The 13,593-nt window shown below is 38.8% G+C and overlaps 1 protein-coding gene across 2 annotated transcripts in view; it reads right to left on the minus strand.

Annotated features, from left to right (window-relative positions):
* Wdr7 (WD repeat domain 7) overlaps positions 1-13,593 on the minus strand; it is a 259,944-nt gene that overhangs the window by 212,641 nt on the left and 33,710 nt on the right. For both annotated transcript variants that reach the window (XM_034517777.1, XM_034517776.1), the window contains exon 13: positions 1,250-1,445. In XM_034517777.1, coding sequence (XP_034373668.1) covers positions 1,250-1,445 — 196 coding nt within the window. The remainder of the gene's footprint in view (positions 1-1,249; positions 1,446-13,593) is intronic.

A 13,593-nucleotide genomic window follows, 5' to 3' on the forward strand; every position in this document is an offset into this window, starting at 1 on the left:
TCTCTGGGCGGACTCCCCAGGAAAACCCCAAGCATCCCTTTCCTTCAAACGTATTTTTAAAATGATGTGTATGTTTTAGGGTGACAATCTGCGTGTAAGTGAGAGTGCTTGCGAAAGCTCAAGGAGGTAGTCACAGTCCACAGCCCAGAATGGAAGCTCCAGCGGGGTAGAGGCTGCCCATGCGAGTGATAGTAATCTAACAAGGACCCTCTGCAACAGCAGTACATGCTCTTCACAGCTGAGCCATCACTCCATCCTAAGCAATTCTTCCCTTAAAAACATCCAAAAATAGATGAAAAATAAATGCCACAGCAGTAATGTTTACCACGGAGCTGTGTGTCTTTAGCCTGCCTTTCTTTTCTTCTGATCTTTAGTGCTTTTAAAATATAACAGAAAATATTAATATCTCTTATAGTATAAAGCAGAATATACAGTTAAATGCAAAAGAAGCCTGACAGATTTCACGATTGCTTCCTCTTGTCAAGATTGTTGAAATGTGTCTACTTATCCCTATTCTGTAGCAGGACAAGCAAAAACAACTATCAAATCTACTTCAAAAGGATTATGGAGAACAGACAGAAGGGGAATAAAAACATTCATACATATTACTTAAAATTGCAAAAGTACTATCAAATATGCTTGTTAAAAAAAACATAAGCCAAAGCATTAAGTTACCTGCAGAAATATTACTAGTAAAAACTGTATTGATCTGTGCATGCACATCGATCAGCACCTGTGCTTTTCAGCAGAGCAGTATTTATTCTAAACTAGATCCAGACATAAAACTGAAAACTGAAATGTCACATGTTGTCTCTGAAGCCTACAGTGCCCATTTCAATTTGGCTCCTAAAAGTACCTGGCCAGCTTCACTTCTCGGCTGTTCAAATAAGAACTGGTTTTATCTTTTCCCACTGTTTTTAAACATGAGCCACAACTGTCTCCCTCAGCTTGCTTGGCCATCTATAAATAATATGGGCATCACCGCCTATCATGTGCATCTGCACATCACCCTTCACTGGGTGTCTTTAAGGACAGACGAACCATCTACAAGGTCTAACATAACACAACAAATATAAGGATGCTTATATTTGTCGCCATCATGGATAAAAATAAAATTAGAAAGGATGGTTACAAGAAATATGCAGAGAAACCTCTGTACATTTCCAGGCTTTATGTTCACATAAGGAACTATTTTCAGGAAATCAAATACATTCTTTTGACTCTACTCCCTCTGCACATTCATTCTTACCAGTGTCCATCTGCCAGACATACACAGAGCCGTCTGTGCATCCCACCACCAGGTAGTCATCGGAAGGCCTCCACTTGATCACCTGAATAGGAAACAGGTGGCGAGACGCCAACATGATGCATTTTTTCTCCCGCAGACTTAGGAGTCCGACAGAGTGGTCACTGGCTACAGAACAGACGCAATGTTGAACTCTTGCCTAAAAAGAAGAATAAACTTTCATTAGATTTACATTAAAAGTAGAATAAGATAGAATTGTCTCACAATAACTTAAATGAAAATTACACACACACACACACACACACACACACACACATATATATATATATATATTCCACTGAAAACCAACCACCATATTAGGTCACTTTCAACAATTTCTTCCTTTGGATTATAATGAAAAGTTCCTGCTTCAAATAGACATGCTTTAAAAGTGCTAAATGCTGCAAAGATTAAAGACTGGAAAGACATCATTGAAATTTTAAAAGAACCTCACTAAAACAATTGCCATGTCTGAGAAGGCAAGACTGGATGGTGCGTGTCAGGGTAGGTGAGGTGATTGTTCTTATGTGCCTGTTCTCTTGCCATAACATGAACTTATTTTTGTCTCCGGAGTCAGTCTTCTGTGGTCTCTTCTGCTCATGATTCACTTAGCCCCCGGCTTCTCCCTGCATTTCTGTCCCAACAGAAATCCCTCAGAGTCCCACAAGCACAGTCACAGTTGAGAGGTACAGCTACCACACATTATCTGCAGACAGGCACCCCTGCTCCCTTCGTGGAGGCTGCTAATAATGACAGACAGTGCAGCACTCAACTAACCACAGGACAGGCACTTGAACATTCTTCAGAGTTTTCCATGCTCGTCAGTAGTATCTACCCTTCAATTTCCCTTTAAAACAATATCATTTATGAATAAGCAAAGAAATGATTTTTCACTAGCAAGAGACAGTGGAATCTACACTACAGTAAATTAAAAGACTTTTAGTTTCTATAGGATAATTTGTAAGCAATTTAAAATGTAGCCATATGAAAGAGACCATCTGAATCGATTGTGACTGTCTTAAGAAACAAGGGCTGTAATGCTGCATAGCTTTTGTTTAATTGAAAACACTTTGCTATTTTGTTTTGTTTTACTTTGATTTGTTTTTGAGCCAAGTATCCTGGCATAGCCCAGGCTGGCCTCAGACTTAGGATATGCCTACCTCAGCCAGCCAAGTATTAGGATTACAGGCAAATAGGATCCATCCTCAGTTCTAGTCTGAACCACAGGATGTCCTAGAATCTTTGGTGTGAATATGATTGTTTTACAAAGATGTATAGCATCATTCAGATCAAAACTTGTTTGATCTTGATCTTCAAATTGAAGCCCCCTGGGGAAGCTGCTGTGCTTGGGCCCTTTTCTGTTGTGAATGCTCCTAGCTCAAGACTGAGTTTTCTCTTTATAACAGTCCAGCATCCTGGGCACTGGTGTCTGGGTAATGTGGGTCTCATTGGTCCTACCTACACCTCCTGTTCTCTCTTCACCCTAGTTAGCTTTACTTTTTACTCTGGTGAATGTTTATAATTAAAAGTAATCTTAAAGTTAAGAAAACCAAGTTCAGAGAGATACTACAAACTTTGCTTAAAGCGTGACATAGAATTGTCTTATTTATGAAGCTTGTTTATGAATATTCAATGCCTTTTTTCCTTGAAAAAGACATAATAACAATGGAAAATAAACAAATTTCTGACAAGTACAAATTAGTTTTATGATTATCCAACAAAAATAAACTGAAAAACTAAAAAACTAATTTAAATGTAGCCACAATAGACTAAAACTGGGAAATACACACATGCAAACATACATATCCTGAGGCTCTTGCTTTCAATTAGTCTACAAAACATACACTAAATCTATCAGTTGCACAAGACACGTATTGCTAACTCTAGATGAAAGACAGTTTAATAAAGTGCAAGCCTTGAATGTTTATGATATATCATTAGCACTAACTTTGGATTTGTCAAATAATTCGCTCATTTTATAAAAAGAGATGAATGCTGTATCAGGTGACAATGACTATTGTTTATTTTGTATCTGGTATCTAATTTGTTTTTGAAAAGGTGGTTTTATATATTTCTGTCACATGAAGCAGAGCTGCTCGTCTCTGGTCATGACTAGCTGGAGAGAACTATTCCTAGACATCACCGCTCTCACTCTGACTGCGTGCCTCCACCATGCCTGCCCAGCCCTGGCACTCAAACCTTCTCTGCTACTTACGGTTTTACTGCTTCAACTCATAAGCTCTCTAAAGTCTCCAATAAAAAGAACTAGCCAGTAAATTGTCTGCTGAACATAAAGATCTAAATTTGGGTCCCCAGCACCCACACTAAAAGCCAAGCACAGTGTTGCACACTTGCAAGACCAGTGCTGGGGAAGAAGAGACAGGCTAATCCTAACATCGAGCCTAGCCAGCCAGTGAGCTCCAGACCCCAGGGAATAACATCTCTTCAAAAATAAGATGAAGACCAACTGAGGAAGACATCCAACATCAACCTCTGACAACCGCCCCCCTAATGCACACCACCACCACCACCCCATGCAAACACACATGAACACAGGAACCACACACCCACACAGAGCTAACAGCTCTTTGGTTAGTCAGTGTTTCACTGAGGCAGATGATGGTGATGACAGAATTAGAAGCCAGTTTGGGCTGTACATGTCACTGGCAATGGACTTTGTGATGGTTGGCATGAGAATGCCCCCCATAGGCTCATATGTTTGAATACTTAGTCCTCAGCTGGTGGAACTGTTTGGAAAGGGTTAGAAGTTGTGGCCTTATTGGGGTACCTGTGTCAATGGAGGTGGCTTTGAAGTTTCAAAGCTTCACACCACTTTCAGTGTTTTGTGCTTGTAGTTCAAGATGCACGCTTTCACCCCGTTACCTCAACCACAATGCCTTATATTATGGTGCCACTTCCCTGGAGTGATGGACTGCTCACCCGCTCTCCCCCTCCTTGGAACCATAAACCCTCCCCTCTATACAGCACTTTAGACAGGATGTTTTAACATGATAATAGAAAAGTAACTAGTACATTGATAATCTACCAAAAAGGAGTAGAGCCATTCAATGAACAAAATTCCTGTAAATGAGAAACCCTCAGGAGGTTTTCCATTCACATTCCCCAAGATAAGCAGGTGGGTCATTCCAAAGATGAAAATAATGCAATCCATCTTCATAAGAACACTAAAAAGTGCTATATCATGCTGCTCTTATACAGAGGAAAAGTAAGGAGACTAAAAAACAAATGTTAGCTAACAGCGCAGCCTAAGCGTTACAAGGAGACTATGAGACATTAGGGTTTTAAAAGATGCTATATTGTGGAGCTGGAAGAATGAATCATTGGTTGGGAGTACTTATTCTGGGATCACAAGGACAGGAATTGAAATCCTAACACCTAAGCAACAAGCCCAGCAACCCCACCATGCCTCCCACAGATGGGGCAGACACAGGTAGACCTCTGTGGCTTTCAGGATCCCAACCCAGGCAAGATGCTAGCCCCAAGTTCAGGGAGAGACTCTGCCTCAAAGAAGTAGGCTAAGTGGTAAGAGGACATCCAATATCTTCTTCTAACCTGCAATACAAGCTCATGTGCAAGTGTGGACACCTGCATGTACACAAGAGTGTGCACACGCGTGCACACATACACACAGTGCACACATATACACACACATACACACACACACACACACACATTTATTTTAATGAAAACTATAATGTCTCAATTTTATCTCTTCAGGTCTATATAATATATCCTCTTATCACATAAATTTACCTGAATACAAACTCACTATGTAACCAACAATGACCTGGAACTTCTGCATGTTTCTCAGATTGGTCTTCACCATTATACAGATAAAGATGTTGAACTTATCTTCCTGTCTCCAACACCCAAGAGCTGAAACTACAGTTAAATGTCACCAGCAGGCCTGGCTTGCTGTGGTACCAGTGAATGAACTCAGGACACCAGGCATGTTAGCACTCTAACAACCAAGCTATATACCCAGTCCCCCTGTGAGGTTTCCTCTCTTATAACACAATAAGTGATGAAGTTGGAAAGTGTCCCACAAAGTGCCACTTGATAATTTATACAAATTAAATACCATCACTGTAAATAATAAGTATTTAATGAACCTTACTACAAGAAACAGTCTTGAAATAACCAAACTAATCAAGAATGAAAACACACATACACAAAATTAATATTAGTAAGCCCCCAAAAGCATGGTTATTAGAAATACTTAACTCATAAGAAAATACAGTTTCATGTTTTATGAATAAAGGTTAAAATAACCCTAATTTCCCTTCTTTCACGAAAATGCTAGTCCAATTCATATAAAGAAAACTAGCCTAGAGTAGAAATGACTCAATACAGTTAAACCTCATTAAGTCTGATTCCACTAATTAATTGAGTTGATGACTGCCTTTGAAGCCTGTACGAAAAATTCACAATATGAACAAAGCAAATGCCTAGCCTACTTGATGTAGAAGGAAAAACCATTTGAGCACTTCTTTGGTATTAATTTTGTTTTAATGAGCCAAATTATGATAAATAATTCTTAGCTATCTATTAAATGAAAGCACTTAAAAGACTTGCTAAAACACAATTAACATGTTCTTATCTGTCCTCACAATTATTAAAAATGCACTTCCTAAAAATATTTAACATTTTATATTTCTTCTTGACTTAGATCCAACTTTCTTTATGAACAATAACACTAGCCATCTACTTTGTGTATAATGACTATTTCTAAAACCTATTAAGAACACTTCATTCTTTTTCTACTGAGCATGGAAACATTAACTGAAGATGATTTAAAATAATATGATAGTAAGATAATGTGTAAAACACTCTGATGATGTAATTGAGATGACTGTGCAAGCCAAGCAGAGTGGCTCATACCTGTGGTCCCAGCACTTGACGGGCGGATCCAGGAGGAGTAAGAGCTCAAGACAAAGCTGGGCTACATCAAAAGCTCCAGGCTGACACAGGCTACAGACACACTCACAGAGACGAATACACCAAGGTTACCAACTAAAAAATGTAGCACATTTTCACCAAAACTTATGTGGAAAGCATTCATACTCCAAATTCTTTCCATTCTTTACATATTAAAAAATGTTGGGGTGTGTGTGTATAACTTAAGTGTGCCTCTGTATAAAAATGGTATCATAATTCCTGACTTCTAGTTGTACTACAGAGCTATATTATAAAAAACAGCAATGAAATTGGCATAAAAACTTGACAGGTTGGTCAACAAAATCAAACTGAAGACCCAAACATAGATTCACGCATCTATGGATTTCCGTTTTGTTTTGTTTTTTTATAAGGAAGCCAAAAATACACGATGGAAAAAAGGCAGCATCTTCAAAAACCATGATGATGAAACTAGACAGCTGCGTGTAGAAGAATCCACATAGGCCTCTACATACCACCCTGCACAAAACTCAACACAAAGTGGATCAAAGACTGCAACATAAACACCCAATCTGATAGAGGAGAAACTGGGAAATACCCTTTCACTCATTGGCACAGGAAGACTTTCAGACCAGAACACCGTTAGCACAGGCACTAAGAACAATTAAATAATGGTACCTCATAAAACTGAAAACCTTCTGCACAGCAAAGAACACTGTTATTTGAACAAAGTAACAGCGTACAGAAAGGGAAAAAAAATTTACCAAATACACATTTGATAAAGAGCTAGTATCTAAAATATATAAAGAATTAAAAAAACTGGATATCAAAAAAACAACCCAGTTAAAAATGGAGTGCTGATTTAAACAGAGAAGTCTCAAAAGAAGAAACTCAAATGGTTGAGGAAAACATAAATACCTAACATCCTTAGCCCTCAGGGAAATGAAAATCAAAACTACTTTAGGATTTCATCTTACACTCTTCAGAATGGCTAAGATTAATGAAACAAATGGCAGATCATGCCGGTGAGGATGCTGGCTATGTTCATCCATTGCTGGTGGGAGTGCAAACTTATACAGCAACTATGAAAATCAGTTCTTCAGGAAGATGGGAATCATAAATGTGTGTGTGTGTGTGTGTGTGTGTGTGTGTGTGTGTGAAGGCAATCTAAAGAAATTGCAAAATAATAAGGGAGACAGAGCCCAAACTGGGCAATCTTGCCACCCAGCGAAGCTTCCAATGTTTTGGGATTGGGTTACATCTAATTGAGTTGTTGGCCAAAGGGGTCCATGGGAACCCCCACACAACCTACGCTATTTCCAAGCTTGCTCTCCACAAACTGACAGCAAGACCCCATGCTGAGACAACACCAACACAATTCATTAAACAGGGATATGGATGAGTCGAGCTGGTGCCTACATAAAGACTTCACCCCTACAATCTAGCAAGTTTGGTACAGGAAGGTACTCTGCATGATACCAAAGAACAAGCATAAACGCCAAATAAGCCACAAACTCTCTCATCTTCAATGTTGTCCTTCCTGAAAGAATGCTCGGGCAATGGTGGCACTAAGACTGTGGGAGTAACCAACCAATATTTGATTTGACTCAAGGCCTACTCTACAAGTTAGAAACCATACCCAATACTGTTTTGGTGACCAGAGAGCCCAGGGACTTAGGATAAAACAAAACACTACAAAAAGAGAAAAATAGGTAACAATAAAATGGCTTCTAATGAGATTCTGCCATACTCATAGATCAGTACCTTGCTCTGTCATCATCAGAAAAGCTTCCCCCTACAGCAGATGAGAACAAATGCAGACCCACAGCCAGATATGATGCAGAAAACTCAGCCCTAAATGTGATGTCTCCATCAAATCCTTCCCCTTGAGGGCTCTGGAAACCCCTCAGAGAGGAAGCAGAGGAGTGTAAGAACCCGAGGGGATGGAGGATACCACAAAAACTAGGCCCTCTAAGCCAACGATGTCAATGCACACATGAACTCACAGTGACTGAGGAGCATGTACAGGGCCTGCTCCAGTTGGGACATGCACGGGTTTGCTCCAGTTGGGGTTCTAGAGCTGAAAGGAGACACCCCCAACCCTAGCCCAGAAGCTAGCTCCAACTGAAAACGATTTGCAAATAAAAACGTAGTTTCCTCCATGGGAGTCTCACTGGGAAAACAAACTCTCTTAAAGGCAGGCTGCACTCCCAGCAGTAGAGGGGCCATGGAAAATGAAGTTGATGGCAACTTTGAAGGCTCCTCATAATTTCATGTCGGGGCTCTTCCTGTTCTGTTTTGTTTTATTTTTAATTTTATCTGATTTTTTTGTTCTCTCTTTATTCCTTTCAGATCCTTTGTATATATGTTATGGGATTCCTGAGTGTTCAAATGAGTGGGTCTGCTTCTTGTGCATTTTCTTGAGCTCTTTTCCTTCTGTTTGTTGGTTCTATCTTACTCAGATGTGTTAGTTTTGTTTTATCTTATTATATTTTATGTCATTATTATCCAATAGAAGCCCATTTGTTTTCTTTTTAATGACTTTTTTAATTAATTTATTTTTATTTTATGTATACTGGCATGTTGCTTGCATGTATATCTGGACAGTTCTGAGCTACCTGTAGTTGTCCCGGATCCTTTGGTAGAGCAAAAGTTAAGCAACTCTTAACCACCGAGCCATCTCTCCACCTTGTGAACTTATTTTCTTTTTTCTCTTTTTAATCTCTTAAAGTTTTTCTCCATTAAGTAATCTATTTATTCACTTCACATCCCAATTGCAGCCCCCATCTCTTCCCAGTTTCCCCCCTGCACAGTTCCTTGCTCCATCCCCTCTCCTTCTCCTCTGAGAAGAGGGAAGTCCACCCTGGGTGGTTAGAGACAAAGGGTGAATCCAGATACAAGGGCAAGTAAGGAAGAGGTAGGCGAAATTGTAATCAGGATATATTATGTGAAAAATTATTTTCAATAAAAGGAAAAAATAATAATTAAACATCAAAAAAGAAAATAATATCAATATTTTCTCTGCCAATTTGTGATAACTATACTAGAAACTATACAATCCAAGTCAAGTCAAGAGGTTCATGTGATCTATGCCAGTCAGGGCTACACAGCGGGCTGTCATCATAGAACAAAAGAAAGACAAATTCCTAGGATGTGGCTCAGTGGTAGAACGCTTATATAGTATGCATGCAGCCTTGAGTTTAATGCCAACACTAAAATTTTCTGGTTTTTTTCTTTCTTTTCCCTTTTAAAGAGTTATTTATTTTATATATGTGAGTACACTATCACTATCTTCAGACACACCAGAAGAGGGCATCAGTTCCCATTACAGATGGTTGTAAGCCACCATGTGGTGGCTGGGATTTGAACTCAGGACCTCTGGAAGAGCAGTCAGTGCTCTTGTCGCTGAGCCATCTCACCAGCACCAAGTTTTATTTTTTTAAACAGTATAATCTACAAATACCTCAAATAAATATTATCCTAGATGCTTACCCCTCTTTGTGGTAATATATACCATATGATTTTTTGAAATTAGTGATGGTATCACTGCCCATCCAAAAAAATGTTCAGAAACTTCCATTTACTAAGACTGAAGAGAACCAATAAATAAAAGTCCCTGCATTCCTTCAAGTACCCCAATCGAGAACCTCACCATTTCAACTTCTGCAACCACTGCCCTCAACCGATCTCAACTTATCAGTTTCATTAAAAAGTGTTGCGCTGCTACAGAGAATCTGTGCCGATTAGACAAAGCAGTCTATCACTGACATAATTTTATAGGCCAAAATTCTTCACAATATTAATCTTGTCTTACAAGCAATATAGAGTTATGACCTCAAATTCTAAGTTAAAAGTAAAAGCTAACAATAAGCAAGTATATTTAGCCAAATAAAAATTGTTTTTTTATGGGAAAAAAAAGATAAATGGTATAAGGACAAGTGGAAAAATATTAGACCAAAACATCAAGACAGATACTTGGTCAGAGAAATCTAATCCTGATGTTTAAAAAGGTTCGTTGAATTTGCCAGTAAATAATCCTCCCATTACATTAAGTGCTGAAGAGCAAAATCCTACAAGCTATCTTGGTGTCTGAAAGTCAAAACATACCACCTAGGTCATCCCGTCTGACCTTACACATTTTAAAGCCTTCCCAGAAACCCCTCGTGTAACGTGTTCCTAAGCACAAATTACAGAAATTCCAGGCAGCCAGTTTACCCCTTCCACTAGCTCCCTGGGGAGACGATTCCACTTTCCAACAGCTTCTAATGCAACTAAGAGTCATTCTTTTTTATTTTCGAGTATTCCTGGTTTGTTTCCTAAACTACAATACTCCTTTGTTGGCACTGTATTTGTCCCAATACTTTTCTCTCTGCATAAATGTCCTCTAAATCTATGAATGCTCGACTGTCCCTCCCTTAAGCATGCCCATCATTAGAAAACCTGTAAGTGACCAGCTTCTTTTGCTCATGAATCAATCCCACTTGTCTCGTAACCATTGCTTCTTGTACTTCCCAGAACTCCTTCTTTGGAACATAAATGTGCCTTTAAGATGTCATTTATCATTCTAAATATTCTATTTAAAAGGAGAGTCTATGAAATTAAATATTAATTTCATTTCCATAATTGCACAAAACTACAAAAAAAAGACATAATTTTTCTCAATATCAAAAATAAAACTTTTATTTAAAAAAAGAGAGAGAGCTGGTTTTTTAGTATCTATTTTAATCCCAGCACTTGGGAGGTAGAGGCAGGCTGATTTCTAAGTTCGAGGCCAGCCTGGTCTACAGAGTGAGTTCCAGGACAGCCAGGGCTACACAGAGAAACCCTGTCTCGAAAAAAAATTCACGTATATAAATAAAATCTTTTTAAAAGTTATTTTACTTGGGCTAGATAGGTGGAGGGCTTGTTGTGCAAGCATGACAACCCCAGTTCAGGTCCCTGAAACCAACATGAAAGCTGACACAGCAACTCATGCCTGTAACCTGAGAGACAGTCAGATCCCAAGAGTATCTGTATTTATGAGCTTTACAGACCAATAAAGCTAAGTACTGAGACCCTGAACATATTCTAAGGCTTTTTTGGTGGTCATGTCGATTTTTTGTTTTGTTTTAAGTAACTCAAAAGAGTCAGGCGGCGTGGGACATGGTGACATGTGCCTGCAATTGTCCACTTGGGAGGCGTAACCAACAGGATCACACATTTGATCCACGCTCTGGCGACACAGCAAAAGCCTGTACTAAAAAATAAATAAATAATGTTTGCATGCACGTGTGCACACATTTGCCACCTCTACTCTGTACCCCAGCCAGCTTCCCCTAAGACTGAGTTATCAGTACACACTGAAACCCCAGACGGCTATCTACAGGAGTGGCTTCTGCTCTGTGGCTCGACAGAGAACATGAATACCGTCAAACAACTGAGCTACAATTTTAATGTGTTTGCCTTGCTTTATCATATCTAGGTCTGTATGCTTGCAGGAAATAAACACTCAATTTGCATACCTCCCAAGTAAGCACAGAGTGTCTCTTTCCTAACATATTAACAGAACATATGTATCTTTGTTTAAAAGAGATACTGGTTTGCTATCTAAGTTATATCAAATGATATAAAGAAACCTAACCTTGAAAGTACACTAGTAGGCAAGAGAGTAGCGATGAATTCAATTTATGTCCTAAGAAAATCAATAAAAGGGGCAAAATTTCCTGCTTCTAAGATGCGGAGTCTCCCTGACAAAGGCCCTGCAAAGGTAACAGTTGCACCCCTCTGTGATACATACTGGGGATCACAAAGAAATGACCCTGCTGGGTTTTTCAGGCAACTGAAAACCTCAATTTCAGACAACGAGCAGAGAGACATAAGTAGAATTTAAAACTATTTTCTAAGAAATTAGGAGACAATAAGACCTTTCACCCAATCAGTCTCTTCGTATCTTGAAATTTCTATGTCATGTAATAAAAGGATGCAGAGTTACTGTATTATTCCTCAATATCCTTCAAATATGGACAATTACCTTGTCGATTTTTAAAATATAATCAATCCTTCCTCCCTCCCTCTCTAAAAGTTTCAAAGTCAGATTGGGAAGAAAGAAGAGACTCAATCTTAACTTGGACAAATTCTAACCCACGCAGCTTAACTGAGGACGAGGGGCAAGGGGAAGAAAACGCAGTTGTAAAGCGCTCACTCCACACTGCAGATGGGCAAAAACCACCTCAGAAGTGGGCTTTTTTGTACACCATTTATGAATTCATAAATACATAAAAGTATGCCCAGAGCAATAGATGTTATCTTTCTTGAAAGTCTCCTGAAGCTGCCCAGAGCCGCCTTTCTGAAAGTCCCTTCTTGTTGTGTTCGCAAAGCACTGTGAAGAGGTAAAACATGTCCTCCTGCATCAAACTCACAACTGCTTCATTAGTCAGATCGGTTGCTTACTAATCTGACTCTCTGACTAGATTAAATTTAATCAAACACGAACTATATCTTATCCACAAATATACCATTGTCCCAAATCAAAACAGTCCTATGCAGTTTAATAGGTAGCCTGGCTTCCAAAGGATACATGTGCACCCAAAACACACACACACCTAAATAATAAATAAATAAATAAATAAATAAATTCATGCCTTTGGAATATTCTTTTAGCTTAAGATATACATAAAAAAATTTACAAAAAGAGATTTTTTTAAATATTTGGTATAATATTGATACAGCCAGCAGACTAAATCTCTCTTAATTCTGTGAAAGAGAGCTTCACTGAAAATTCCTTACTGTTGTACTACTCTTTTTAGGACCCTACATAAGAGTTGGAGCACATTACAAAATTTGAATATTTAAGCAATATATAGCATAAAAATATCATTTTATTTTAAATACAGTAGCATATGACCATAAATTAAAAACTAAACAACAGTCAAGCTTTACAGCTATAATTCCAGCACTCAGGAGCCAAAGGCAGAGGGGTCACAAGTTCCAGAGCCACCTGGATTGCTTAGGGACTTCACAGCCAAGCTCAGATGCACAAGGAAATCCAGTCTTAAAAAGCCAAGGGATGGGATGTGGGCAGCTGGAAGAGCCCTTGCCTAAAACACTCCAAGTCCTGAATACAATCCCTCAGATTTCTCAGGGAAGAAAGATTAGAAAACACAAAACTACATGAACCAGCCAAAACTGTCCAATTTATTCTATCTGAATGCTTCTGTACTTTCTAAAGATGGAGCTTTACTTACATATATGCCCCCCAAATTAATGAAGTTTAAAACTGAAAAGGATGGTGAAGAATTCTGTAAGTACAATGAATGGTAGCTTGACCTATTTCTAGGTTTTTGAAGGGTGATGTGGCCACTTCAGTTCAAATGCCTTGAAAAATATGACAAAATAATGCCAAAACAAAACAC

This window comes from Arvicanthis niloticus, chromosome 14 (assembly GCF_011762505.2).
Source record: "Arvicanthis niloticus isolate mArvNil1 chromosome 14, mArvNil1.pat.X, whole genome shotgun sequence".
In the NCBI taxonomy this organism is placed as follows: Eukaryota; Metazoa; Chordata; class Mammalia; order Rodentia; family Muridae; genus Arvicanthis; species Arvicanthis niloticus.